The 24,387-nt window shown below is 53.8% G+C and overlaps 1 protein-coding gene across 1 annotated transcript; it reads left to right on the forward strand.

The window, feature by feature from the left end:
- The first annotated feature begins 1,399 nt into the window (after positions 1-1,399).
- ESPL1 (extra spindle pole bodies like 1, separase) lies at positions 1,400-24,136 on the forward strand. The gene is made up of 30 exons (XM_040989155.1): positions 1,400-1,483; positions 1,955-3,004; positions 3,891-3,995; positions 4,167-4,287; positions 7,614-7,750; positions 9,224-9,417; positions 9,981-10,220; positions 10,404-10,548; positions 10,663-10,801; positions 11,007-11,146; positions 11,342-11,476; positions 12,335-12,454; positions 12,885-13,056; positions 13,429-13,557; positions 13,673-13,829; positions 14,594-14,703; positions 16,965-17,953; positions 18,304-18,655; positions 19,495-19,650; positions 19,982-20,195; positions 20,312-20,502; positions 20,806-20,933; positions 21,043-21,165; positions 22,195-22,350; positions 22,452-22,622; positions 22,739-22,843; positions 22,979-23,094; positions 23,234-23,317; positions 23,422-23,586; positions 23,823-24,136. The coding sequence occupies exons 1-30, from the start codon at positions 1,403-1,405 to the stop codon at positions 24,022-24,024; spliced, it is 6,327 nt and encodes a 2,108-aa protein (XP_040845089.1). The 5' UTR covers positions 1,400-1,402; the 3' UTR covers positions 24,025-24,136.
- The last annotated feature ends 251 nt before the right edge of the window (positions 24,137-24,387 follow it).

A 24,387-nucleotide genomic window follows, 5' to 3' on the forward strand; every position in this document is an offset into this window, starting at 1 on the left:
GCAGTGGCACAGAGATTTTTAAGCAATGGTTGTGATGATAGAAGGCCGTCTCAGAGTGCTTGGAGTCAGTGCCTCCCCTGACGCCCACCAGTCTCTTTTTCTCCCTCCCCTCCCCTCTCCTCCCCTTTTCTTTTCTTTTAGTTAAGATTTATTTTTATTGGAAACCCAGAGTTTTGCCTAGTGCAACAGTTTAAATTGACGGTCCTCCTGTTACAAGTGCTGGGATCCTATATGGGCACTGGTTTGTGTCCCAGCTGCTCCACTTTCCATCCAGCTCCCTGAGAATGTAGTCGAGAATGGCCCAAAGCCTTGGGACCCTGCATCTGCATGGGAGACCCTGAAGAAGCTCCTGGCTCCTGGCTTCGGACCAGCTCAACTCCTTCTGTTACAGCCACTTTGGAAGCAGACAGAAGAGCTTTATATCTGATTTTCCAGTAAATGTAAGTAAATATATATATATGTATGTGTGTGCATATATCTATATATATATAAAATATATTTTTTAATACTTATTTTTATTGGAAAGGCAGATTTATAGAGGAGAGACAGAAATAGCTTCCATCCACTAGTTCAATCCCCACATGGCCTTAAAGACCAGAAAAACAAACAACAACAACAAAATCTCAAAAGCAAACAAAAACCCGCTGTCTTCCCTGCTGGCTTGTCACACGGTCCCCAGAGAACTGACACATAATCTCACAAGAAAGCCACACGCTTGTTTTTCTACTGACCAACAGGGCACGAATTTCCAGGTCCGTTTTGTTGAGCGGTCTAATTCTCTTGAAATAACTCTCGCAGAAGAGAGAGCACAAGACAGGCGGCAAGCAGTAACAACTCCATTCTGCGGAAAAAGGAGGGAACCGCGCCCCCAAGAGGGCGTCCGCGGGCTCGCGCCGGCGTCCCGTGACGAGCGCCGCCGCCGAAACTACATGTCCCAGCAAGCCGCGCGAGCCGCGGCGTCACGTCGCCCTCGCTGATTGGTCATCGACGATATTTGAAAGGAGGGGCTGGCGCGGAAAACGAAGGTTTCCTTAGGCTCTGGCGCGCTACGTCCTGATCTTCGGAAAGGAGGGCGAGTTCTAGGCGGTGAGGGCCGTGAAGGCCGGGGAGACTGTGGAGCGAGTATCCGAGCCGCGGAGGGCGAGGTGTCGGCGCTTGGCCCCCGAGGAGGAGCGGCTCAGCCCGGGAGACGTGGGAGGCCTTCGGCTGCTGCCGTCCCCGAAGGGCGCTGGGGGGCTTCGTGCAGGCCTCGGGTGGGATGGTGAGGGCGGCGGGCATCGTGGCTAGCACCTGTGATGGGCGTCTCTGCCTCTTGGTTGCAAGCCCTTGACCTCCGTCGGGTCCATCGTGAATCTGATCTGGCCTCTTCCCCCCCCCAACCCACCCCCAGCTCTCAGGAGCCATGAGGAACTTCAGAGGAACCAACTTTGGGACTCTGCTAAGCAGCCAGGAGGACGCGAGAGGGTTATTACCTGACTTGAAGGTGGGCCAGCTGACCCGGGCGTGGAGATACTGAGCTCAGCTGTTGGACTTGCACCCTGCCTGTATCTATTACGATTTTGGAGGGGGGGGGGAATGTGCTGCTGTTAAGCAGATAAACGGATGGACAGATAGAGAGGGAAAGAGCCTGGACCGGCCCGTGGGAAGCTGAAGGTTGGGAATGCATCTCCTCCGTGAGGGACAGGGCCTCTGGGACTTGGACCATCACTGCTGCCTGCCAGGGTGCACCTGCGGAGAAAGCTGGAGTCAGGAGCCAGGTCCTGAACCCAGGCGGCACGTCGAGGTGGGCCTGCCGGAACCAGCAGCCTCAGCACGTGGCGCTCGTTTTTGTTTTTCAGTCTCATTTTGTAAAGAGAAAGATGTAGGAAGGCCCTCCCAAGCAACTCTCTGGTTTCTTCCCCCTGCCTCTCTTTTATTTGAAGGCCCCATGTGTGTCTTTTTTTTCTCCTCCTAGGAGTTCCTAGGTTTTCCCAGCTGTCGCTCAGATGCTGAGCGGAGACAAGTTTGCGATGCTGTCCTGAGGGCTTGTAACCAGCAGCTGACCGCCAAGTTGACTTGCCCAGGGCACCTGGAGGACCTGCTGGAGCTGGCCGAGCTGGCCTGTAATGGCTATGTGGCATCCACCCCACAGCGGCCCCCCCTCTACCTGGAACGGATTCTTTTCATCTTACTGCGGAATGTCGCTGCCCAGGGAGACCCAGAGGCCATGCTGCGTCTCGCCCAGCCCCTCCATGCCTGCCTGATGCAGTGCTCCCCCGAAGCCGCGCCCCAAGACTACGAGGCTGTGGCGCAGGGCAGCTTTTCTCTGCTCTGGAAGGGGGCAGAAGCGCTGGTGGAGCGACGGGCCGCACTGTCCGCCCGCCTCAGGGCCTTGAGCTTCTTGGTGCTCTTGGAGGATCAGAGTAAGCCTTGCGACATTCCTCACTTTTCTTCGCCAACAGCCTGCCGGCTCGCTGCTGCCCATCAGCTGTTCGACACCAGCGGACGTGGTCTGAGTGAAGCAGACGCTGAGTTCCTAGGGGACTTGCTGGCCCAGCATGTGTTCAGAGCCTTAGGGGCTGAGCTGCCGGCTGCTCTGGGGTCACTGTCTCCCCCGAGGGCCCTGTGCCTCTTGGAGCTCACCTTGGAACACTGCCGCCGCCTCTGCTGGAGCGGGCACCATGATAAGGCCGCCCGCGCAGTGGCGAAAGCGCACGATTCCCTAAGGAACACCAGCCTGGCCACCAGTCTCCAGCTGTGCCAGCTGGGAATCGAACTGCTGCAGGCTGCGGAGGAGGGAGCCCAGACGGTAGCCAGGCTGCTGACCAAGGCCTCGGCTGTCCTGAGCGACAGTATGCGCGCGGCGTCACCCCCGCTCCGGGCGTTGTATGAGAGCTGTCAGTTCTTCCTGTCTGGTCTGGAACGAGGTGGCGTCAAGAAGCGCTGCGGACAGGACGGGATCCTAACTCTGTTTGCATTTCTTGGAGACTACCGCTCTCTTATCCGACAGCTGCGGGATGGCGAGGTGAGTCCAGGACCTGTGGGTAGGGTGGGTAGGGGACTGTGGACCCGATGCCAGTCCAGGATCTTTGGCAAGATGGAGAAGCCAGGCCCCCCCCTAGGGAAGCTGCTTCCTGGGCCCGACTGGCTGACCAACAGCATCCTGGTTTATCCTGAGAGAGCAGCAGACTCTGTTTTAAGATTTATTTTACTTTTATTGGAAAGTCAGATATATAGAGAGGCGGAAAGACAGAGAGGAAGATCTTCCGTCCGATGATTCATTCCCCAAGTGGCTGCAATGGTTGAACCTGAACCAATCCAAGCCCGGGAGCCAAGAGCTTCTTCCAGGTCTCCCACACGGGTGCAGGGTCCCAAGGCTTTGGGCCGTCCTCTACTGCTTTCCCAGGCCACAAGCAGGGAGCTGGTTGGGTAGCAGGGTTGCCGGGATTAGAACCAGCACTTATATGGGATCCCGACGCAAACAAGACAAGGACTTTAGCCACTAGGCTACTGAGCTGGGCTCTTGTTTATTTTGTTTATTTATTTGATGGTGTATTTATTTACTTGAAGAGCACAGTAGAGAGAGAAAGAGATGTTCCATCTGCTGGTTCACTTCTCAACTGGCTCCAGCCATTCAAGCTGGAAACTCTATCCAGGTCTTCACACGGGTGGCAGTGCCCATGGCCTCACAGTGGTATCTGCTGCTCTTCGAGGTGCATTCGCAGTGCACTGTAACAAGCAGCACTCAACGCTCTGAACCCGGACGCTGGCTGCTCTGCCCTCGGCCCCCTAGCTGACTCCCCGGATGGAGTCCCTTCTCTTCCCCACGTTGGGTCGGCTCTGCAGGACTGTGGGCCGGACTTCCACTTGCAGCTCCCTCTACTTCTGCCTCCTTCTCCTTCCCATCTCAGGTGTGTAAGGACCCGTCCAAGCAACAGCAGTCCTTGCTTCAGATGTACTTTCAGAGCCTTCACCTCTATACCACGGTGGTCTACGACTTTGTTCAAGGCTGTCAGGTACCTTCCGAGGGATCCAGGAACCAGGACGGAGCCCTGGGGACTCGGGCGGCTCTGCTGCTCTGAGAGCTTTGGGGTTGCTTTGGCTTTGGGCATGACGTGGGCTTGGAGGTCACCCCGAACCTAGCTAGCATGACTCCTGTCACCCTCAAGGCCTCCTTGTTCCTTCAGGTGTCTGATGTGGCTGACCTGGGCCAGCTTGTGGAGAGTTGCAAATCTGTTGCTGTCTGGATGCTGGAAGCCTTAGAGGGCCTATCTGACCCGGAGCTGTCTGACTTCCTGGGAATGACTGGTTAGTGACCTGGGGCCCAGGGACAGGGTTGCTGGGAGGGTCGTCACCCATCAGGGAGGTAATTGATTCTTGCTGGATAGCTCTGACCACTGGTGGAGGTGGTTTCCATATCCTTCCCTTTTTTATGATTTTATTTATTTTTACTGGAAAGACAGATTTACAAGGAGAGGGAGAAACAGAATGATCTTCCATCTGCTGTTTCACTCACGTGATGGCAACAGCCAGAGCTGAGATGATCTGGAGCCAAGAGCTTCTTCCAGGTCTCCCATGCAGGTGCAGGGTCTCAAGATCATCCTCTACTGCTTTCCCAGGCCACAAGCAAAAGCAGGGAGCTGGAAGGGAAGTGGAGCGGCCAGGATACGAACCAGTTCCAATATGGGATCCCAGTGCATGCTAGGAAGGATTTAGGCACTAGGCTATCGTGCCACGCCCAGTCATCCCAGTATAGATGTGATGATGGTAACTTGTAACAGTAGGTCCTAGTTCGTCAATATTTTTTAATATTACTGATTTCTCAAAATGTATTTGTTTTTGTACTTATTTGAAAGTCAGAAACAGATGTTCTATACACTAGTTTGGCCCCCAAATATCCACAAGTGCCTGTACTGGGCCAGGTGTAAGGCAAGTCTGCTCCTTCGATCCGGGTCTCGCACATGGATGACAGGGACCCAGGTCCTGGGGCTGTCAGCTGCTGCCTCCTAGCAGGTGTGCCTTAGTTGGAAGCTGGAATCCGAACCAGAGCCAGAGCTCAAACCCAGGCCCCCTGGTGTGGGGGTAGGTGTCCCAAGTGATATCTTCAGCACTGGTCCAAACACATCCACTTAATGTTTTTCTCCATTGACTTAGAAATCTGAATTGTGATTTATTTCATGAAAGTATTTGTAATTCTTCTGGTATATCATTGTAAAAAAAAAAAATTTGTGGGCCCGTCACGATAGCGTAATAGTTAAAGTCCTCGCTTTGCACGCGCTGGGATCCCATATGGGCACTGGTTCTAATCCCTGCAGCTCCACTTCCCATCCAGCTCCCTGCTTGTGGCCTGGGACGGCCCAAAGCTTTGGGACCCTGCACCCGTGTGGGAGACCTGAAGGAAAGTTCCTGGTTCCTGGCTTCCGATCAGCATAGCACCAGCCATTGTGCTCACTTGGGGAGTGAATCATTGGAAAGGCAGATATATAGAGAGGAGAGACAGAGAGGAAGATCTTATATCCAATGGTTCACTCCCCACGTGGCCAGAGCAGCTGGAGCTGAGCCAATCCAAAGCCAGGAGCCAGGAGCTTCCTCTGGGTCTCCCATGCGGGTGCAGGGTCCCAAGGCTTTGGGCCATCCTCAACTTCTTTCCCAGGCCACAGGCAGGGAGCTGGATGGGCAGCAGGATTAGAACCGATGTCCGTACGGGATCCCGGCACATTGAAGGTGAAGACTTTAGCTGCTAGGCTACCATGCCGGGCCCTTTTCCCGTTTATTTTTAAAGACTTGTTTGTTTATTTGAAGGGGACAGTGATAAGAGATGTTTTATCTGCTGGTTCACTACCCAAATGGCTGTGACAGCTAGGACTGGCCCAGCTCCAAAGCCTGGAGGAAGTTGGGTGGGAAATGGGTCTAGACAACTGGAACTCAAACCAGTTCTCCGTTGTAGGATATCGGCATTGCAGGTGGCAGCTTAACTCACTGCACCACAACACCAGCCCCTTTATATTTTAATTTTAAAGAATGTTGGGCCTGGCATGATAACTTGGTGGCTAAATCCTCTGCCTTGCATGTGCTGGGATCCCATATGGACACCAGTTTGTGTCCCAGCTATTGCGCTTCCCATCCAGCTCTTTGCCTGTTGCCTGGGAAAGCAGTAGAAGCTGGCACACATGGGAGACCCGGAAGAAGCTCCTGTTCTTCGGATTAGCTTGGCTCCAGCTGTTGGCTGCTTGGGGAATGGACCAACAAACAGAAGATCTTTCTCTCTCTCTTCTCTGCATATCTGCATTTTCAATAAAAAAAAAAATTGAAGAAAGGTGGAGGGGACTGTAACTTAAACATTATAAAAGCCAAGAAAAATATCCACATGATTGAAAAAAATCTCAAATTTTATAAACAGCCTATGGAGCAAAGTTTGTTTCACACCCCTAACCCTAGTCACGCAAGGCCCTTCTTGTAAGGCTGCCAATATTCATTTCTTATATATCCTCGGAGGATACTCTGTATATATATAAGCCAACAGACATATACCAATGTACCACGTGTACATTGAAACAGATGTGCAAGAAAGTGCCTAGATCACAGTCTACATGTTGGTGGGTTTTTACAAACTGAACACACTCTATAGCTAATATCTAGGCCAACAGAGTACCACCCCAGAAACCCGTTCCCCGTGGCCCCTCACAGTCACCACCCCTAGCAGCAACCGCTCTCCCAGTGGCTTTGTCTGTTTTTCTGCAAAAACCATGAGCTCTTGGTCATGATCCCCAGTCACATGATCCCCAGCAGTTCAGGCCCGGGAAGGTTCTGGAGGATTTGGCATGTTCCCAGTGGCTGAATCCAGCCGTGAGATGAAAATATCAGGAGTCACAAGAATTACGAGTATGAAGGTTCTTGCCACAGAGTACTGAAGGCTGACCCTGTCCCCCAGCCACTGGTGTGCATAGCCACAAACCTGCGTAAGTGGGTTATAGGGAAGAGTTTACTCATCGAACAAATATTTGTTGAGTACCTGCTGTGTGCCATGCACTTGTTTTGAGTACTAGGATGTGTGCGTAAACACAACAAAGATGTTTCCACATTTTCTCGTCTGAGGAGAAGGTGATAAATATCAGATGCCATAAGTCAACCAGTTCTCAATAAGTCGGGAAGTGACCGGAAGTAGGCGAGAGAGGAAAGAAGGGTCCAGGGCAATATGACAGCTTGTGTCAGTTGGGCAGGGTGGGCCTTGCTGAGAGGGTGACCTGAGAGGCTTAGGCATGGATGTGGCTGGGAAAGAACATCCCTGGCAGAGGAGATAGCAGTGTCCAGGCCCTGACTGGAATGTTGGAGAAGCAGCAGGAAGGCTATTATAACTGGAGGGGAATGAAGGAAAGGAGAGCGAAGGGAAGCCGGCGTGTTTCCCTTCAGTGCTGACCTTTGGCGCACAGTGTAGGTAGATTGGCCTGTGACTGCGTGAAGCCTCCTCGGGGCGCAGGGGCTCACTCACCTCCCTGTAGTGGAAGCCTTGGCAGACCGAGTACCTTCCCAGGCCTTGAGCTTGACCATAAGCTGAGCACCCCTCTGCTGCCGCCTCTCTAGCCAGAAAGAATGAGGGTAGCCATTGCTCTGATGGATTCTTCTCTTCCCTGCAGCTTCCTATACCAGTAACCTGGCCTACAGCTTCTATCGCCACAAGCTTTACTCCGAGGCCTGTGCCATCTCTGAGCCTCTCTGTCAGAAGTTGAGCCTGGCAAAGTCAGGCACTTATGCCAGCGTGCCTCCTGAGAAGGTAGGAGGGAATGGAAGGGGCAGAGGGTGGTGGGGTGAGCCTGAGTAGTGTGATGATGACCTGGCCAGAACCCAGCCTCGAGACAGTGTTAGGAGCTGTGTGTTGGCACCAGTACCTGGGTCAGTGTTGCCAAACCTAAAACCTCACTTGTAATGTTACTTGACATTTTTCTTTAGTGGGACTCTTTATGTTTAGCCATTGTCCTGAGTCCATGGCTCTGAGCCTTGCTTCATGTTAGAAATTTCCTGGGTGAACTTTTTTTTTTCTAAGATTTATTTTTATTGGAAAGGCAGACCTACAAAGAGAAGACAGAAAGATCTTGCATCTGCTGGCTCACTCCCCAAGTAGCTGCAGTAGATCAGGAGCTGAGCCAGTCTGAAACCAGGATCTTCTTCTGGGTCTCCCATGTGGGTGCAGGATCCCAAAGCTTTGGGCCGTCCTTGACTACTTTCCCAGGCCACAAGTAGGGAGCTGGATGGGAAGTGGAGCAGCCAGGAATACCCTGGCACCCATATGTGTTGCTGGAGCTTACACGCTGAGCATAAGCCAGTTGAGCCATTGCACCAGTCCTTGGAACTATATGATTTGAGCCATCACGCCAGGCTCTCCTTCCTGAGTGAACTTGTAAAACAATTCTAGTGCCTGCCCCAGCTGTAGCTGAAGTAGGTTGGTGGGTGGGGAGGACAACCACATCTGTCCCCAGCAGAAGTTCTAGGTCTAGCGTCCAGGCATCTGAGTGCTTTAACAGCTGCCTCAGGGTGATCCTTTGGACAAGAGGGTGAGACCAGTGTCTTCAGCAAGGCTCCGTGTGCACTCCTGTCCTGTTGGGTGGCCAGCAAGAGGAGACCTAGAGACATTGAGTTTGATTCCAAGTGAGTGGTTGTGGCCCTGAAGGGCTACGAGGTGTGACATCGGCCTCAGCTGGGCATTGGGCCTCTCAGGCATCACTGATGGTGCAAAGGACAAGGCCAGGTACTGGTGCTGCCACAGAGGCTTAGGAGGAAGGAAGTTAGGGCTGAGCCAAAACTCCTGTGCGATGGGTGGAGTGACGTCAGTAGCGTAGAAAGTCAAGGCCTAGTCTGGGGGGAACTGGCTGTGACAAAGGGCAAGAGATACGGCAAGGACGGCCCCACATTTCAGACTTGGGAGGAGAATCACAGGAAGAAGGGCCAAGTCCTTGGGAGGAGGGGGAATGTGGGGAGTGATGGGGAGCAGAGTGGGGAACAGATAAGGCCCTCTGAATTTGAGCGCACCCCAGGGTGTTTAGCACTCAGGTGTCTCCTGCACTGGGTTAGCGGGGAAGGGAAAGAGCCAGGGGATCACTTACTGGCTCCCACCGTGGTGTGTGTGTGTGTGTGTTTGTGTGTGATGCCCCATGTGGTGAGTGTGTGGGTGTGTGTGATGCCCATAGTCTCCCAGCCTGACACACTCACTGGCTCCTCTCTTATTTGTCTTATTCTCTTTCTTGGTCAGTTGCACAGGGGCTTCCGGCTGCACGTGGAGTGTCTGAAGAAACTGGGTAAACATGCCGAGGGCTGCAAGATGGTGATCTTATGGCTGACAGCCATGCAGTCCTATGGCTGTGAACACATGGTGGAGCCAGTGACCTTTTGGGCTCGAGTCAAGATAGACGGGGCCAGGGCCGGAGACAAGACGCTGCAGCTGAAGTGAGTTGGGGCACGGTTGTGAGCAGATTACCCTCCCCCCACCCCTTCCCACCACGTAGGGCGGCTTTTGACAGTCACGGTCATGTCCTTTCATCTGTATGTCTGGCAAGGGCAGCAGTGTCTTCGCTCTTCACCACTAGCCATCCATGGTGCCCGATATGGGGATGTAGTGGCAGCAGGCAGTGTCCTTGCTTCTGTGGAGTTTAGATTCCGCCTAGGAGACAGAAGAGACAAGTATATTTCATATCTGTCCCCTGGATCTGAGCAGGATCACTTGCTAAATGTGACAGGGAGTGCCTTGTTGTTTAAGGAGGCCCTTATTGCTGTCATGATGTGTGAAGTGAGGCTGAGGGTGCTGGAGTTCTCTAAGGAGAACTCTCCGAGGCAAGGGTAAACTCAAGGCCTGAGGTGGGAGCCAGCTCAGGAATGTGCTGGAGACACTGTGTCTGAACTAGAGCCATGGCAGGACACTCCCTGAACTCCCCTGCACCCCCAGGCTGGGGCTCCAGGCTTGCTAGCTTCCCCCTGCTGCCCCACAGTGGTGCTGAGCTCTTCTCTCTCAGGACCCTGCGAGACGGCCTGAGTGGCTGGGACCCGGAGACCCTGGTCTTCCTGCTGAGGGAAGAGCTGCAGGCCTACAAGGAGGTGCGTGCTGACACCGGGCAGGAGCGTTTCAACGTCATATGCGACCTGCTGGAGCTGACCCTGGAGGAGACGCCGGCAGGGGCCTGGGCACGAGCCACCTACCTTGTGGAGCTGGCCCAGGTGCTGTGCTACCACAACTTTGCCCAGCAGACCAATTGGTGAGGAGCAATTAGGGACGCTCTGGCTGCTTCTCCCCCAAGGCCCTCCTACCCTCTCTTCGTCCCTTGGTGCCTCTCATTTTCCTTTGGGAACCTCAGTCAGAGGGTGCTGTCCGCCAGCAGCCTCTGCCCGAGCCCGGGGACAAGGAGTGGCTCCGGCATGAGTGCGTCTTCTCCCGACAGTTCAGCCCTGGATGCCATCCACGAAGGCCTGCAGCTTCTGGAAGCCGTGAGGCCTGCAGCCCAGGATGAGGACCGGCTGCGGGATGATAAAGCGCAGGCCTTGCTCTGGCTCTACATCTGTACCCTGGAGGCCAAAATGCAGGAGGTGAGTGTGGCTGTGTGGGTATGCCTAGCCGAGAACATGACTTCTCTGCTCCAGCACTGGTGCCCAGGAAGCCAGGTGCCAGTCCTGCTTTGTTCCTCTGACCTCCCCTTCCAGGGCATTGAGAGGGATCGCAGAGCCCAGACCCCAAATAACCTAGAGGAATTCGAAGTCAACGACCTCAACTATGAAGACAAACTCCAGGAGGTCCTTTTCCTCTACAGTAACATCGCCTGCAACCTGGCTGCAGATGCTGGTGAGGGCAGACGTGGCGTGCTAGGGCTGTGGCTTCCTGAGAGCAGATGGGGGCTCTCCAGGATGGCAGAGCCTGGCTTTGGAGAGTGGGAGGGTGATGGTACACAAGCAGGGGCTTGGCAGAAAGGGCCGGAGACATCGCAAAAAGCAGCATCCCCTCCAGGCGGCCCATGCTGAGAGAGTTGTCATTTTCTTCCAAATCATAGCTCAGTCCAAGTGTCTGGACCAAGCCCTGGCCCTGTGGAAGGAGGTGCTGACCAAGGGGCAGACCCCAGCCGTGCGGTATCCCCAGCAGACAGTGGCCTCGCTGCAGATCCTCGTGGCCCTCTATCAGCTGGTGGCCAAGGTAATGGGGCAGGACATTCAGAAGGATTAATAATGCTTCCTCATGGCATTATTATCATTCTGCACAATAATGGGTAGGAGATGTCTCATGTACATGGAATACACAAATGTTGCTAAATCATTTGCAACCTACATAGTCAGAAAAAACACCTAGGTGCACAGGAGTGAGGTGAACCTGTTGCTCCTGCCTGGTCAGCCCCTACAGGCTCTGGAGGCCCTCCTGCTGTTGCGGATTATCTCGGAGACCCTGAGGGACCATGTGAAGGCAGCCAGCGCCTCCTGCCACCTGGCCCAGCTCCTCCTGACCCTCGGCTGTCCCAGCTATGCCCAGGTGAGTGCCTGAGCCGGGGGAGCAGGGCCCCGGGGACGCATGCCTCTGGAGGCCCTGCTTTACTCTGAGAAGGCAGGATGGTGGCAGCCTCTCTGCCACCTGCTCTCACATTCAGCTGCAGTGTGGAGCAGAGGGAGGGGACTGGAAAGAGGAGGTGTCTTCCTCCTTCCTGTAAAACTAATTGTTGGTAATGTCTCCAAGAGCACACTGCCAATCCTGTGTGCCCAGCAGTTCCTACCTCCCCCCGCCCCCGTGGAAGCCTCTGTGCTTGTGTAGGACTATCATAGGGCCTCCTAGTTGATTTGTGTGTGTGTATGAATATTTATTTGAAAAGCAAAGAGGGAGGGAGAGAGGGAAAAAAAAGATAGCTCCCTCACATATGCTAGTTGACTCCCCAGATGATCAGAACAGCTAAACTGGTCCAGGCTATAACCAGGGTCTTCCATATGGGTGGCAGGGCTGCAGGGACTTTCTAGGGACGTCAGAATTACAGGCACCACTTAATCCCAGCCAGAGATCTTCCATCTGCTAGTTCACTCCCCACATGGCTATAACAGCTGGGCTGGACCAGGCCAAAGCCAGGAGCCAAGACTCTTAGCAGCCCACGCACTTGAGCCATCTTCCACTGCTTTCCCAGATGCACCCACAAGAGGGAGTTGGGTTGGAAGTGGAACTGGCCCCCTAAACTTATCTTTAAATTCCATTTTTCCTCAAACTTCTGAAGTCCCCTCTTGTTGGAAGTCATTTGATGTCAGAGGTGATCACATTTTGTTTGCGAATGCCTAATTCCACTTCTGCTTGCAATCTGGCTGCCTTTCCCCCGCCACCTTGCTCACTCGTCTCGCATTGCTGCTTCAGTTACACCTGGCAGAGGCCGAGTCCAGCCTGAAGTGTCTGGATCAGAGCAGTGACGCACACCTGCTGCTTGCCCTCACCTGTGACGTGCTGCGCAGCCAACTCTACTGGACCCTCCAGAAGGTATTTTTCACTTTCTTCCTCCCCACGGGTCCTGGGTGTTAGGGAGGCAGTTGAATTTTCTGGATATGTGGTTGTTGAGATGTGGGTGGGCCTAGGCAGGATGCCCTTGAACCTGGGAAGCAGTGATGTTCCATAGCCTCAGCCTCACCAACTTCTTTCCAGTGGAGATCCTTTGCCCATTTCCTCAGGGGCATGGGGGAATATCTGTCCTCTGACTGGAACCTCGGAAGGCACTGGAGACCCAGTGGGATCCCAAAGGCCTGAGGTTTCTCCCAAATTAACTGGGTAACTGGCGATGTCTCATAACCTTTTGTGCTCAAGTTTCTCTGTATGACTGTTAGTCAGCCCCCAGATTGGGTCAGGTGTTCTCCAAAAATGCTCTGAAAGGTTTACCTGGCTTCACTTACTGCATCTCTTCTCTCTCACTCAGGTGACTGAGGGTGCTTCCCTGCTGCTGTCTGTCCTCAGGAATCCTGCCCTGCAGAAGGCATCCAAGGTGTGGTACCTGCTGCGTGCCCAGTGCCTGCTGCTGATGGCACTCTACCTCAGTCTCTCATCTAGCAGCCTTCCAGATGCCCTGCGGGAGCAGCTCTGGGCCCAAGGTCAGTCAGCAGGGTGGACGGCCCTCCTTGGTGGTGTGTGTAGTTTGCCTTGCTGCTCTGCTGCCACCTATGCGGACTGGCCCCCTTAGCACCTGTCTTGGAGTAGGCCTGCAATAGCCTGCTAAGTAGCAGATTAATAAGCAACTGCTTGGGATTCTGAGACCTCATGGCATCTTACAGTAACAGTTCCATGATGGATTAGCTCTGTCTGCCTTGGGCAGTGGCAGCGAGGGCACAGAATAAAAGAAAGTGGCAATGTGGGCAATGTGCTTTGCATCTGCTGTCCTACTAGCTGAAGGTGGCAGAAGTTTTGGTTACATCGTTTCTTTTTGTTTGGTTTTGGTTTTTCCCCCCACACCCTTTCCACCACAGGCTGGCAGACACCAGAGACAGCACTCATAGACTGCCACAAGCTGCTCCGAAGCATCATCATCCTGATGCTGGGCAGTGAGGTGTTAACACAGAAAACAGCCGTGGAGACAGCAGTGTTCTCAGACTACGGTGAGAAGGACAGCAGTGCCCTGCAGGGTGGGTGGCTTGCATGGCAGGGCCAGCAGCTGTCTCCAGAGGACCTTGCGAATGAGTGACGTTGCCTGGGCCTTCTCCCTTCCCACAGGTGAAAATCTGGTACAAAAATGGCAGGTTCTGACAGAGGTGCTAAGCTGCTCAGAGAAGCTGGTCTGTCGCCTGGGCCGCCTGGGAAATGTGTATGAAGCTAAGGCCTTTTGCCTGGAGGCCCTAAAACTCACCACAAAGCTACAGATCCCCCGCCAGTGAGTATAGCGTGCAAAGAATGTCCAGCCTGGCCTCTGAGCCCCAGGGGGCCTTGAGCTGTGGGGTTCTAGATGATTCCCAAGAGTGCCTGTTAGGAGACATTGGTGGGAGAAGGCTAAGTAAATTGGCAGCTGTTGGGGTCAGCGAAGGCTAGATGCTTCTATTTCCTGTTAAGAGTCTTCTCATACAGGGAGTTCATATGCATTGTAAATCCCCAGCAGGGCATCCAGTGTAGTGTTTCCCTGGATCCGTTTGCCCATGGGTCCTTGAATTTTAAGATTCATTTATTTATTTGTAAGGCAGAACAGCAGGGAGAGAAGGAGAGATGGACACGGAGATATGTTCCAGCCACTGGCTCAGTCTCCAAATGCCCACAACAGCCAGGGCTGGGCCAGGTCCAAGGCAGGAGCCAGCAACTCTGTTCTGATCTTCTGCATGCTTGGCCCATTTCCTACTGACTTCCCAGGTGCTTTAGCAGGAAGCTGGCTTAGAGACGGAGGAGCTCTGATATGGGATGCCAGAGTGGCAGGTGGTGGCTTACCCAGATGTGCCTTGATGCTGGCCCCAGAGAAATTCTTTTGAGGAATACAGTCCAAGGATGAGAGAAGTGTAGAGGGCTTTTGCCATGGAGCCTTTAAATCAGCTTTGGGGAGTGAAGGCATTTAGGACTCAAGGAAAGAAATCAGTGGTTGATTGAGGAAGGGACGAAGAGGGAGACCTCACAGGCAAGTTCTGGCAATTGGCTCACATCTCTCCCGAACAGGTGTGCCCTATTCCTGGTGCTGAAGGGCGAGCTGGAGCTGGCCCGCAACGACACGGACCTCTGTCAGTCGGACCTGCAGCAGGTCGTGTTCCTGCTTGAGTCCTGCACAGGTGAGCAACTGTAGCCTGGTGACCTGCAGGCAGTGGGGAGAGCCACACTTACTGCATCTCTGTGCTGAGGCTCCCAGTCCCAGAGCAGCCCCCACATGACCTTCATCAGACCATCTGTCTTCTTTCTTCAGATCAGTCTGATTGTCCTCCTTGCTATTTAAAATCAACCTTTATGTGTTTATGTATGTATGTATGTATTTATTTATATCTGAGAGGCAATTTTACAGAGAGAGAGAGAAAGAGTGAGATCTTCCATCCACTCCCCAAATCAGAGTTGAGCCAGACAGGAGCCAGGAGCTTCTTCCAGGTCTCCCACGTGGGTGCAGGAGACCAAGGAATTGGGCCCTGCTGCTTTCCTAGGCCATAAGCAGAGAATTGGATTGAAAGTGGAACAACGGGATCTGGTCCTCATCTTGAACGTGCCAGGATCCCATATGGTTCTAATCCCGGCAGCCCTACTTCCCATCCAGCTCCCTGCTTATGCCCTGGAAAAGCAGTCGAGGTCGGCCCAGAGGTTTGGGACCCTGCAACCTCGTGGGAGACCCAGAAAAGGCTCCTAGCTTTGGATCGGCTCAGCTCCAGCCGTTGAGGCCTCTTGGGGAGTGAACCATCGGATGTCAGATTTTCCTCTCTGTCTCTCCTCTTTGTATATCTGACTTTCCAATGAAAATAAATAAATCTCTATAGCAGGCTAATTAAAAAAAATATGGACTCTAAAAATAATAAGAATATATTCATAGTCTTACTTGCGAATAACATAGAAAGGCACTTTAGAAATTTTGTGAGCGGGCTGACTCAGTGGCTCAATTCGCTTTTCCTTTGCCTGCAAGCGCAGACATCCTGTATGGACACCAGTTCATGTCCCAGCTGCTCCACTTCCCTTCTAGCTCCCTGCTTGTGACCTGGGAAAGCAGTAGAGGATGACCCAAAACTTTGGGCCCCTATACCCACATGGGAGACCCAGAAGAAGCTCTTAGCTTCAGATCACCTTAGCCCTGGCCATTGCAGCCATTTAAGGATTGAACCAGGGGATAGAAGATCTTTTTCTCAGTCTCCTTCTCTTTGAAAATTTTCTTTTCCATTAAAAATAAATCTTTTAAAAAAATGAAATTTTTTGGAAAATGGGGAAGTTACAGAGAAGGTTTATTTTGCTAGAAGAGGTTTTGAAATCAGTGCATATGAGAGGTCTTGAAAACATTCATGGCGGGGTGGGCATTCAGCCCAGCAGTTAAGATGCCGCCAGGAACAGTCAAACACTCAATCCGTTTCAGTGCATTAGCAGGGAGGTGGATCAAAAGTGGAGCAGCTGGAACACAAACCAGCATCTTGGGACATTGGCTTAGCAGGTGGCCCCTTTACCAACAATACCCAAACACTAGCCCCTCTGTCTTTTAGATAAATACAAATTTCAAGAAATATGGAAAAGGCATAATAGGGGAAAAATGATACATGCATTTATATTTTGCGCCAAAGTAAGCATCATTTTTTTAAAATACATATTCATTTATTGGAAGGTAGTGTGTCGGAGGGAGAGGCAGGTCCTTTATCCATGGTGCTAGATGGCTCCAGCTGCCCTTCTGAAGCCTGGAGCCTGGAACGTGATGCAGATTCACCATGAGAGTGGTAGGGGCCCAAGGATTTAGGCCATCTTCCCTTTCCTTCCCAGACACAGTAGCTGGGTGCTAGATCAGAAGTAGAGTATCCAGGACTTGAACCAGTGCTCTGATAAGAGAAAGCTGGCATCGGCAGTAGTGGCTTTACCTGCTGCTGCGCCACAACACTGGCCTACAGACTCGCCTTTTGGATCAGGTTTTCCCCAAGCTTCTTAAAAATGAGAGAGATATTCCCTCTCCTGCAACACCCCCCCCACACACACACACAGACACAAACATGCATACACAGGTACAATTTTTGTTTGCTGGTTTACTCTGGAAATCCTTACAACATTCAGAAATGAGCTAGGCTGAAGTAGGAGCCAGAAACCCAATCCAGGTCTCCCACATGGGTGGCAGGAAGCCATTTACTTGAGCCATCACCACTGTCCGCCGCCATCTCCACCCAGGGTCCTCATTAGCCAGAAAGTAGGTGTGAGCTGCTGGCATCTTCAATAGGCCAGTGCCTGCCCTCTGCCCACACCTCACCACCCAGCCTTAACACCTTTGATTGTGCCTTCGGATGTGAAGTGTTGGACCCGGAAGTAGCTCAAGGAGTGCTGGATACAATTTTCCTTGTCTGTATTTGGTGCTCTTCTCTCTCCCCAGAATTTGGTAGGACAGCACAGCACTCGGACTCCACAAAGAAGGTGCACCTGCAGAAAGGGAAGCAGCAAGTCCAGGTCCCCAGTCCTCCACAGCCCCCGGAGGAGGAGGCCTTTCTGCAAGGTCCTGCTCTGGAGCTGGTGGCCACTGTGTCCCAGGAGCCTGGTCCTGTTGTGCCTTCTACAAACTCCTCCCCAGTTCTGAAGACCAAGTCCCAGCCCACCCCCGGCTTCCTGTCCCACGCCTCTGACTGTGACTGCCTGCTGTGTGCCAGCCCTGTGCTATCAGCAGTCTGTTTGCGCTGGATGTTAGTCACTGCGGGGGTGAGGCTGGCCACGGGCCATCGGGCCCAGGGTATGGATCTGCTGCAGCTTGTGCTAAAGGGTTGCCCAGCCGCCGCTAGGCGCCTCAGCCGGGCTCTCCAAGCTCCCTTGAATGCTAAAGCACCCCTGCCCATTGCCTCAAGCCTCTTGGATGAGATTTTGGCTGAGGCATACACACAGCTGGCCCAGGAGGGCCTGAGCCAGCTCTCCGACAAAAGCCTGGCAAAGGTGCTGGAATTGGGGCTGAAGTTTGTGACAGCACGAATGTACCACCTGGAGCCCTGGAGAGCCAACCTGCTCCTGATTCAGGCCATGGCCAAGCTGACTGCTGTCAGCCGCTGCACCAGCCAGCTCTTTGCTCACTCCTGGGGCTGGCAACCACCACTGGTGAAAAGTCCCCTGACCTCAGAGCCCTCTAAGGGTCAGGGCCGAAAACATTCTGGCCGAGGGCGCCAGCAGGCAGCCTCTGCTCCCCTGGCCCTCCATCATAACTCACAGAAAGGTCTGGAAAGTGGAGCCCCACCCTGTACACCTAAGCCATCTGGCCGTACCAGGCCAGCTGGCCCCCGTGTTCCTTTCACCGTGTTTGAAGAAGTCCACTCCATGAAGGGCAGTTCCGAGGTTCCCCAGGCTCCCAGGGTACGACAGAGGGCCCTGACGCGCCTGAAGGTGAGGTGGACCAGGCTGGGCGGGGAGGGGTCGTGCCCCTGTAGACTGGCTTCTGGGCCTTGTGGGGTCTTCCTCCCTGCTCTTTGCAGGATGCCTCCATCTTCCACAGTAAGACCTGGGTCCTTGGCTCCCTTTGTGTCAGACAAAAGACGCCTATAGTTCTCCAGCCCCTTTTCATCTTCCTTCTTAACCTTCTGTCCTACCTTGCATGTTCCTGCCCTGATTGAGAGCAGCAGATGTAAGGTGGGGAGGCCATCGTTGAGTTCCCTGAGCTGGCCGATACTGCTGGTTCCCTACTGAAGGGGGTCACTAAAGGCCCCTTGCCCTGTTTCCCTTTCTCTCCATCTCAGGTGAACTTCAGTGATGACAGTGACTTGGAAGACTCTGTCCCCACCAAAGCACTGTTGGCAGAAGAACCTAAGAAACGGGGAGCTTCTTCCCGGGGCCGGGGCCGTGGCCGGGGCCAGAGCCAGAGCCGCACTCAGAAGGACCCGAGCTGGAAGACTGATCCCCTGCATGCCCTCAGTAGTGCCCCTGGTATGAAGGGCAGGACCCGGAGGGCCAAGAAAGTGGCCTCAAGACCATGTGAGGAGCTGGAGCCCGAGGCCATGAGGACCGTCCCCGAGGAGGACCTGGCTGAAAACCTCTTGGAAATGAGCTTTGAGGTCCTCCGGGGCTCTGATGGAGAAGGCTCGGCTTCAGGTAGGACATCAAGGGGGACAGGCATGGGGAAGATGTGCCTTTTGGGGGTGTCAAGGTCTAGAATTAATTGACACCAAAGGGTACAGAAAGAAAGTTCTAGGGCTAACAGAGTGGTTCAATAAGTTAATCCTCCATCTTCAAGCACCAGCATCCCATATAAGCACTGGTTCATATTTCCTGGCAGTCCCACTTCCAATCCAGCTCCCTGCCTGTGGCCTGGGAAGGCGGTGGAGGATGGCCCAAAGCTTTGGGTCCCTGCACTCATGTGGGAGACCCATACCCTGGGCTCCTGGCTTTGGATCAGCTCAACTTTGGCCATTGTAACCATTTGGGAGTAATGGAAGAACTTTTCTGTCTTCTCTGTAAATCTGCTTCTCTATTAAAAATAAATCTTGGGCCTGGCACAGTGGCCTAGTGACTAATGCCCTTATCTTGAACACACTGGGATCCCATATAGGCGCTGGTTCTAATCTCAGCAGCTCCACTTCCCATCCAGCTCCCTGCTTGTGTCCTGGGAAAGCAATTGAGGACGGCCCAGAACCTTGGGACCCTACACCCACATGAGAGACCCGGAGGAGCTCCTGGCTCCTGGCTTCAGAACAATATAGCTCTGGCAGTTCCGGACACTTGGGGAGTAAATCAGTGGACAGAAGATCTTCCTCTCTGTATATCTGCCTTTCCAATAAAAATAAATAAATCTTTAATAAGTAAAATTTTTAAAAGATCAAAAAAATAAATCTTAGAAAAGGAAAAGAAAAAATGTTCTTTGTTGGCCTGAGGGAGAACATAAGGGTTGGCAGTAAGTGGGGACTCTAAAAAGGTGCTGCTTCCTCCTCCAGCTGAGAAGGCAGAGGCCCCAGGCCCTGCCCCAACCATCACAGAGTGTGAAGTGTTACGACAAGATTCCAGCAAGTTGTCCTTCATGTGTCCAGACAAGGAGAGCGACAAGGACCTGGGTTCCCAGTTGCAACTCCCCTCGGCCCCTGCCGCCCTCAGTAAGTGGCTGACTGCCGAGGTTCCTGTAGGCAGAAAGGGCCAAGCCTGTGTCTTCTCAGGCTGGCCATGGGTCTGGTTTTGGTTCCCTGTCTGCACTTAGTCACCTTTGAGCCTGGGCATGAATCCCTAGTCCTCTCTGCCATCTGTGTGCAAGTCACTCACCCCCTATGTCTCCTTCCCTGTGAAGTGGGCTGTGGGGGAGGGCAGGAAGCCAAAGCCTGCACAGCCCACTTGGCACCCTTGCTTTGTGTGAGGGGGCGGCTGCCCCATTTTGCCCGTGGCAGGTGACGCCGGGCTTCATCTGCAACCAGTGCCATGACCTTCCTCTAGGTGCGTCTGCCCTGAATTCGCTGTGTGACTCCCTCAGCGTTGCCTTCCGTGGCATCAGTCACTGCCCTCCCAGTGGGCTTTATGCCCACCTGTGCCGCCTCCTGGCCCTGTGCCTGGGGCACCGGGATCCCTATGCCACTGCCTGCCTGGTTGCTGAGTCTGTCTCCATCACCTGTCGCCACCAGCTGCTCACGCATCTGCACAGACAGCTCAGGTGCGTTGCGCCCCTCTTCCCATGCACGAGGCTGGTGCTGAGGCCAACTGGAACAAGGGTCCTCCTGGCAGAGGGGAAGAAGGGCAGAGTCTCACCCTTCTCTGTGTCACCTGCAGCAAGGCCCAGAAGCACCGGAGATCGCTGGGAGTGGCAGAGCAACTGCAGACCCTGAGCCTCCAGGACCAGCCAGCAGATGACCCCATGGACCGCATTCAGCGCCTCTTCTCCTACAGGCCCTCGGGACCCGGCCGCTTCCCCGAGCCTGAGAAGGAGCACTTCCAGGAACGCTTGGCCCAGATCCCCAGCGGTACAGAGACTATGCTTCTGTGCAGGCCTAAAAGTCCTTTTTTTCTTTTCTTACACCTTTTTGAACTTTGACTCACCAGTGTCAGTCTTCAGGTGTGAGTTCTCGGGTCTATCCATGCAAACAGGGAATAGATCAACAGATGCTCTGTGGACCTTCCCCACTTGGTAGTTGCCTTGAAGCCCACACCTGGTCCAGAAGAGCACCTGGGACTTGACTGCCTAGGGAAGACCCCTCAGCCTCGAGAGAGGGAGCGGGACTCAGCAGCGTGGACAGCAAGGGACTTTAATGTGTCCTGTGTTTCAGGGGTGACTGTGTGTGTGTTGGCCCTGGTCACACTCCAGCCTGGAACCCCAGGCGACACCCTCCTGATGACCCGGCTGGAAAAGGACACCCCCCCAGTCACGGTGCAGATCCCCACGGCCCACAGCCAGGTAGGATGACCCGGGCCAGGGAGTGTCACTGCAGCTGGGGTGAGCCTCATGCTGCTCACGTGTGGTGCCCCATGGCTGGGCGGATGTCTCACTGGCCCGTTTCCCAAAGCTGCCTCTGAGTTTGGCCCTGAAAGAGTTTGACGCAATCCAGAAGGAACAGAAAGACAACAGCAGCTGCACTGACAAGCGGGCGTGGTGGATGGGGCGGCTGGAGCTGGACCGCAGAATGGAGGTATGTGCCATAGGTGTGACCCGTCTCTGTCAGACGTCCTGACAGTGCTGTCTATTTCCGGCCCTTACTTCAAGCACAGGCCTAAAAAGAGCTCAGTGACACTTGGGGAGGACTTTACGGAGGAGTTCCCAGGCAGGTGTTTGGTGCAACAGTTAAGACGCTACTTGGGGTACCTGCATCCATCTTTGAGTGCCTGAGATCCAGTCCTGGCCCCACTTCCAATTCCAGCTTCCTGCTAATGTGCACTTGGGGAAGGCAGCAGGTGATGGCTCACATGCTTGGGCAACCTGAATGGAGTGCCTGGCTTCTGGCTTTGGCCTGCCCCAGCCCTGACTGTGAAGGGCATTTGGGGGGTAAACTGCTGGGTAGATCTCCCTTTGTTTCTCTGCCTTTCCAACAAAGGCACAAACAAGTGGCCAGTAGAAGCAAAAGCTGTGGAACTAACACTGGAGTTTTGTTTTGTTTTGTTTTGTTCCCTTCAAAGATTTACCCATTTATTCAAAAGTTGGAGCTACAGAGAGAAAGGACAGGCAGAAAGAGATCTTCCATCCACTGGCTCACTCTTCAGTGGGCCACACCAGCCAGAGCCAGACCATGCCAAAGCCAGAAGCCAAGAGCTCCATTAGGGTCCCCCACGTGGGCCGTAGTGGTCCAAGGACCCTGACCATTCTCAGCTGCCCCTCCCACGCCACTAGCAGGAGAGCCAGGTCAGAAGCAGGGCAACCAGAACACATTAGCACCTACACAGGATGCCAAGGTCACAACTCAGATCTACACCCACTGTGCCACAACAGCAGCCCCTTGTGTGTGGGTGTCTTTAAAATCCCATTGCCATACCCCTTTAATGTCTGGGGCTCTTTTATGTAATTTTGTGCAGTAATTGACCTTTATTCCCCCAGAATCTCAGAAAATGGCACAAAGCTGGGTCAGACAGAATACACATTGGATAAGCCCTTCCTGCTTCCCCAAAAGGCCAGGGCTTGGGGTAGACCAGGCGTCCTTGCTGAGCCTCTGCTTCCTTTCACCCAGGTTCTCATCACTTCTCTGGAGAAGTCCGTGCTGGGCTGCTGGCGGGGGCTGCTGCTGCCCACCAGGGAGGAGCCCAGCCTGGCCCAGGAGGCAGCCCAGCTGGCCAAGCTGCTGCAGGAATGCGGCTGGAAATACCCAGACCCCACTCTGCTGCAAGTGAGTCCCGAAGGCAGGACAGGGGGAGCGGCTTCCTACGGCCACCACGATCCCAGGTGGGCACAGGAACGCTGGGACCTGCTAACCACCTTTCTCCGCAGGTCCTGCTCAGTGGGGCCAGCATCCTTACCTCCCAGGACATTCAGACCCTTGCTGCTGGACTGTGCCCAGCCCAGCCCGAGCGAGCCCAGGAACTCCTGAGTGCAGCTGTAGAACGCCTACAGGGCCAGGCAGTGCCAAGCAGTCGGCACCTAGTCCTGGTGCTGGACAAGGTAAGGAGCTGACCAGAGGGTAGCATCGCGTGGCCAGTAGCCCCGTCTCGCCCCTCCCAACCTCCGTGTGCACTTAGCTGGCAGCGATTTGGCAGAGTGCTTTATTTCTTGCCCAGGACCTCCAGAAGCTGCCATGGGAAAGCATGCCCTACCTCCGGACCCTGCCTGTCACCCGGCTGCCCTCCTTCCGCTTCTTACTGAGCTACTCCATCATCAAAGAGGCAGGCATCGGGGTGGAGCCTAGTGGTTACTGGCCGTGGCTGGGGAAGGGGTTCTGGAAGAGCTTGGTGTTGGTTGGGATCTGGGCTTCCTGGGGTGCCCACGGTCCTGATTACCCGTATCTGCCCCTTCCTTAGTCTGGGGTGTCATCAGTGCTGAGCCAAGGGGTGGACCCCCGGTGCACCTTCTACGTCCTGAACCCGCAAAACAACCTGTCAAACACAGAGGAGCAGTTCCGAGCCAATTTTAGCAGGTCAGGGGGAAGGGCATAAAGACGGGTGCAGAAGGGGAGACAAACATGGAAGTCACACACCTTCTGCAGACTGGACTGGTGCAGCCAGCCGGCTCTTCCCGCTCGGCTGCCTGGGCTCACTGGAACCTTTTCCCTGCAGTGAAGCTGGCTGGAGTGGGGTGATCGGGAAGGTGCCCAGCCATGAGCAGGTGCAGAAAGCCCTGACTGAGCATGACCTATACATGTGAGTGCTTCGCGCAGCGAAGGGATGTGGCAGCCGCAAGGGTGATGTCACATGGGGTGTGCTCGGAGACGGGCAGGGGCTGACCTCCTTTCCTATTGCCTCAGCTATGCAGGTCATGGCGCTGGTTCTCGCTTCTTCGATGGGCAGGCTATCCTGAGGCTTAGCTGCCGGGCAGTGGCCTTCCTGTTTGGCTGCAGTAGCGCAGCCCTGGCTGTGCACGGAAACCTGGAGGGAGCGGGCATCGTGCTCAAATACATCATGGCTGGCTGGTGAGGCTTGTCCCCGGGGTACTTTCCTGGGTCTGACCCAGAATCGTTTGAGGCTCCACCTTCCTCCTTTCTGAGTTTCCTGGCAATCCTGAACCTCTGACGCCTTAGCCTGGAAGTGTGGGAGAAGGGAATTCTCATTGATTCAGTGTTCTCTCACCTGCCACCAACCAGTCCCATTTTCCTACATATTCTGCTTTGGAACCCTTACGTTGTGTTTCTGCCCTCTCTTTCCCTAGCCCTTTGTTCTTGGGTAACCTCTGGGATGTGACCGACCGTGACATTGACCGCTACGCAGAGGCCCTGTTGCAGGGCTGGCTTGGAGCAGGCCCTGGTGCCCCACTTCTCTACTACATCAGCCAAGCCCGCCAAGCCCCCCGACTCAAGTATCTTATTGGGGCTGCACCGATAGCCTACGGCTTGCCCGTCTCCCTACGGTAGCAGCTTGGAGCTGTCTTACTAGCTGAGCAAAGCCACATGACTGTTTTATCCCCAAACTTAAATTTAAAAATCTCTTAGAATGAATATTTTAAAGTGATTTCCCCCAGTGTTTTATATGAAATATTTCCCTTGAATTAACTTTATATAATAAAGATATATCACCTACTGTTGTGTGTCATTTATTTGAGAATATATAGAGAAGACAGCTATCTTTTTTTCCCACTCGGTCATATCAGAACAACTTGAGGGAGTTTACATTTGAGAATGTTGGGAAGAAAGGCAGACCCACAGAACGAGCCTGGGTGGGGAGGGTCAGGTATGGAAAGTGGGTGAAGTAAATGTTTCAGGTTTGGTTTTTTTTTT

Source organism: Ochotona curzoniae, unplaced genomic scaffold, assembly GCF_017591425.1.
Source record: "Ochotona curzoniae isolate NIBS_2020 unplaced genomic scaffold, NIBS_Ocur_1.0 contig_1014, whole genome shotgun sequence".
Classification (NCBI taxonomy): Eukaryota; Metazoa; Chordata; class Mammalia; order Lagomorpha; family Ochotonidae; genus Ochotona; species Ochotona curzoniae.

Coding starts and splice junctions, on each gene's coding strand:
- ESPL1 (XM_040989155.1), top strand. CDS start 1,403: ATGAGGAACTTCAGAGGAACCAACTTTGGGACTCTGCTAAGCAGCCAG. Junction 13,057..13,428: donor GGAGCAGCTCTGGGCCCAAG/GTCAGTCAGCAG, acceptor TTTCCACCACAG/GCTGGCAGACACCAGAGACA. Junction 22,844..22,978: donor GCTACTCCATCATCAAAGAG/GCAGGCATCGGG, acceptor CCCCTTCCTTAG/TCTGGGGTGTCATCAGTGCT.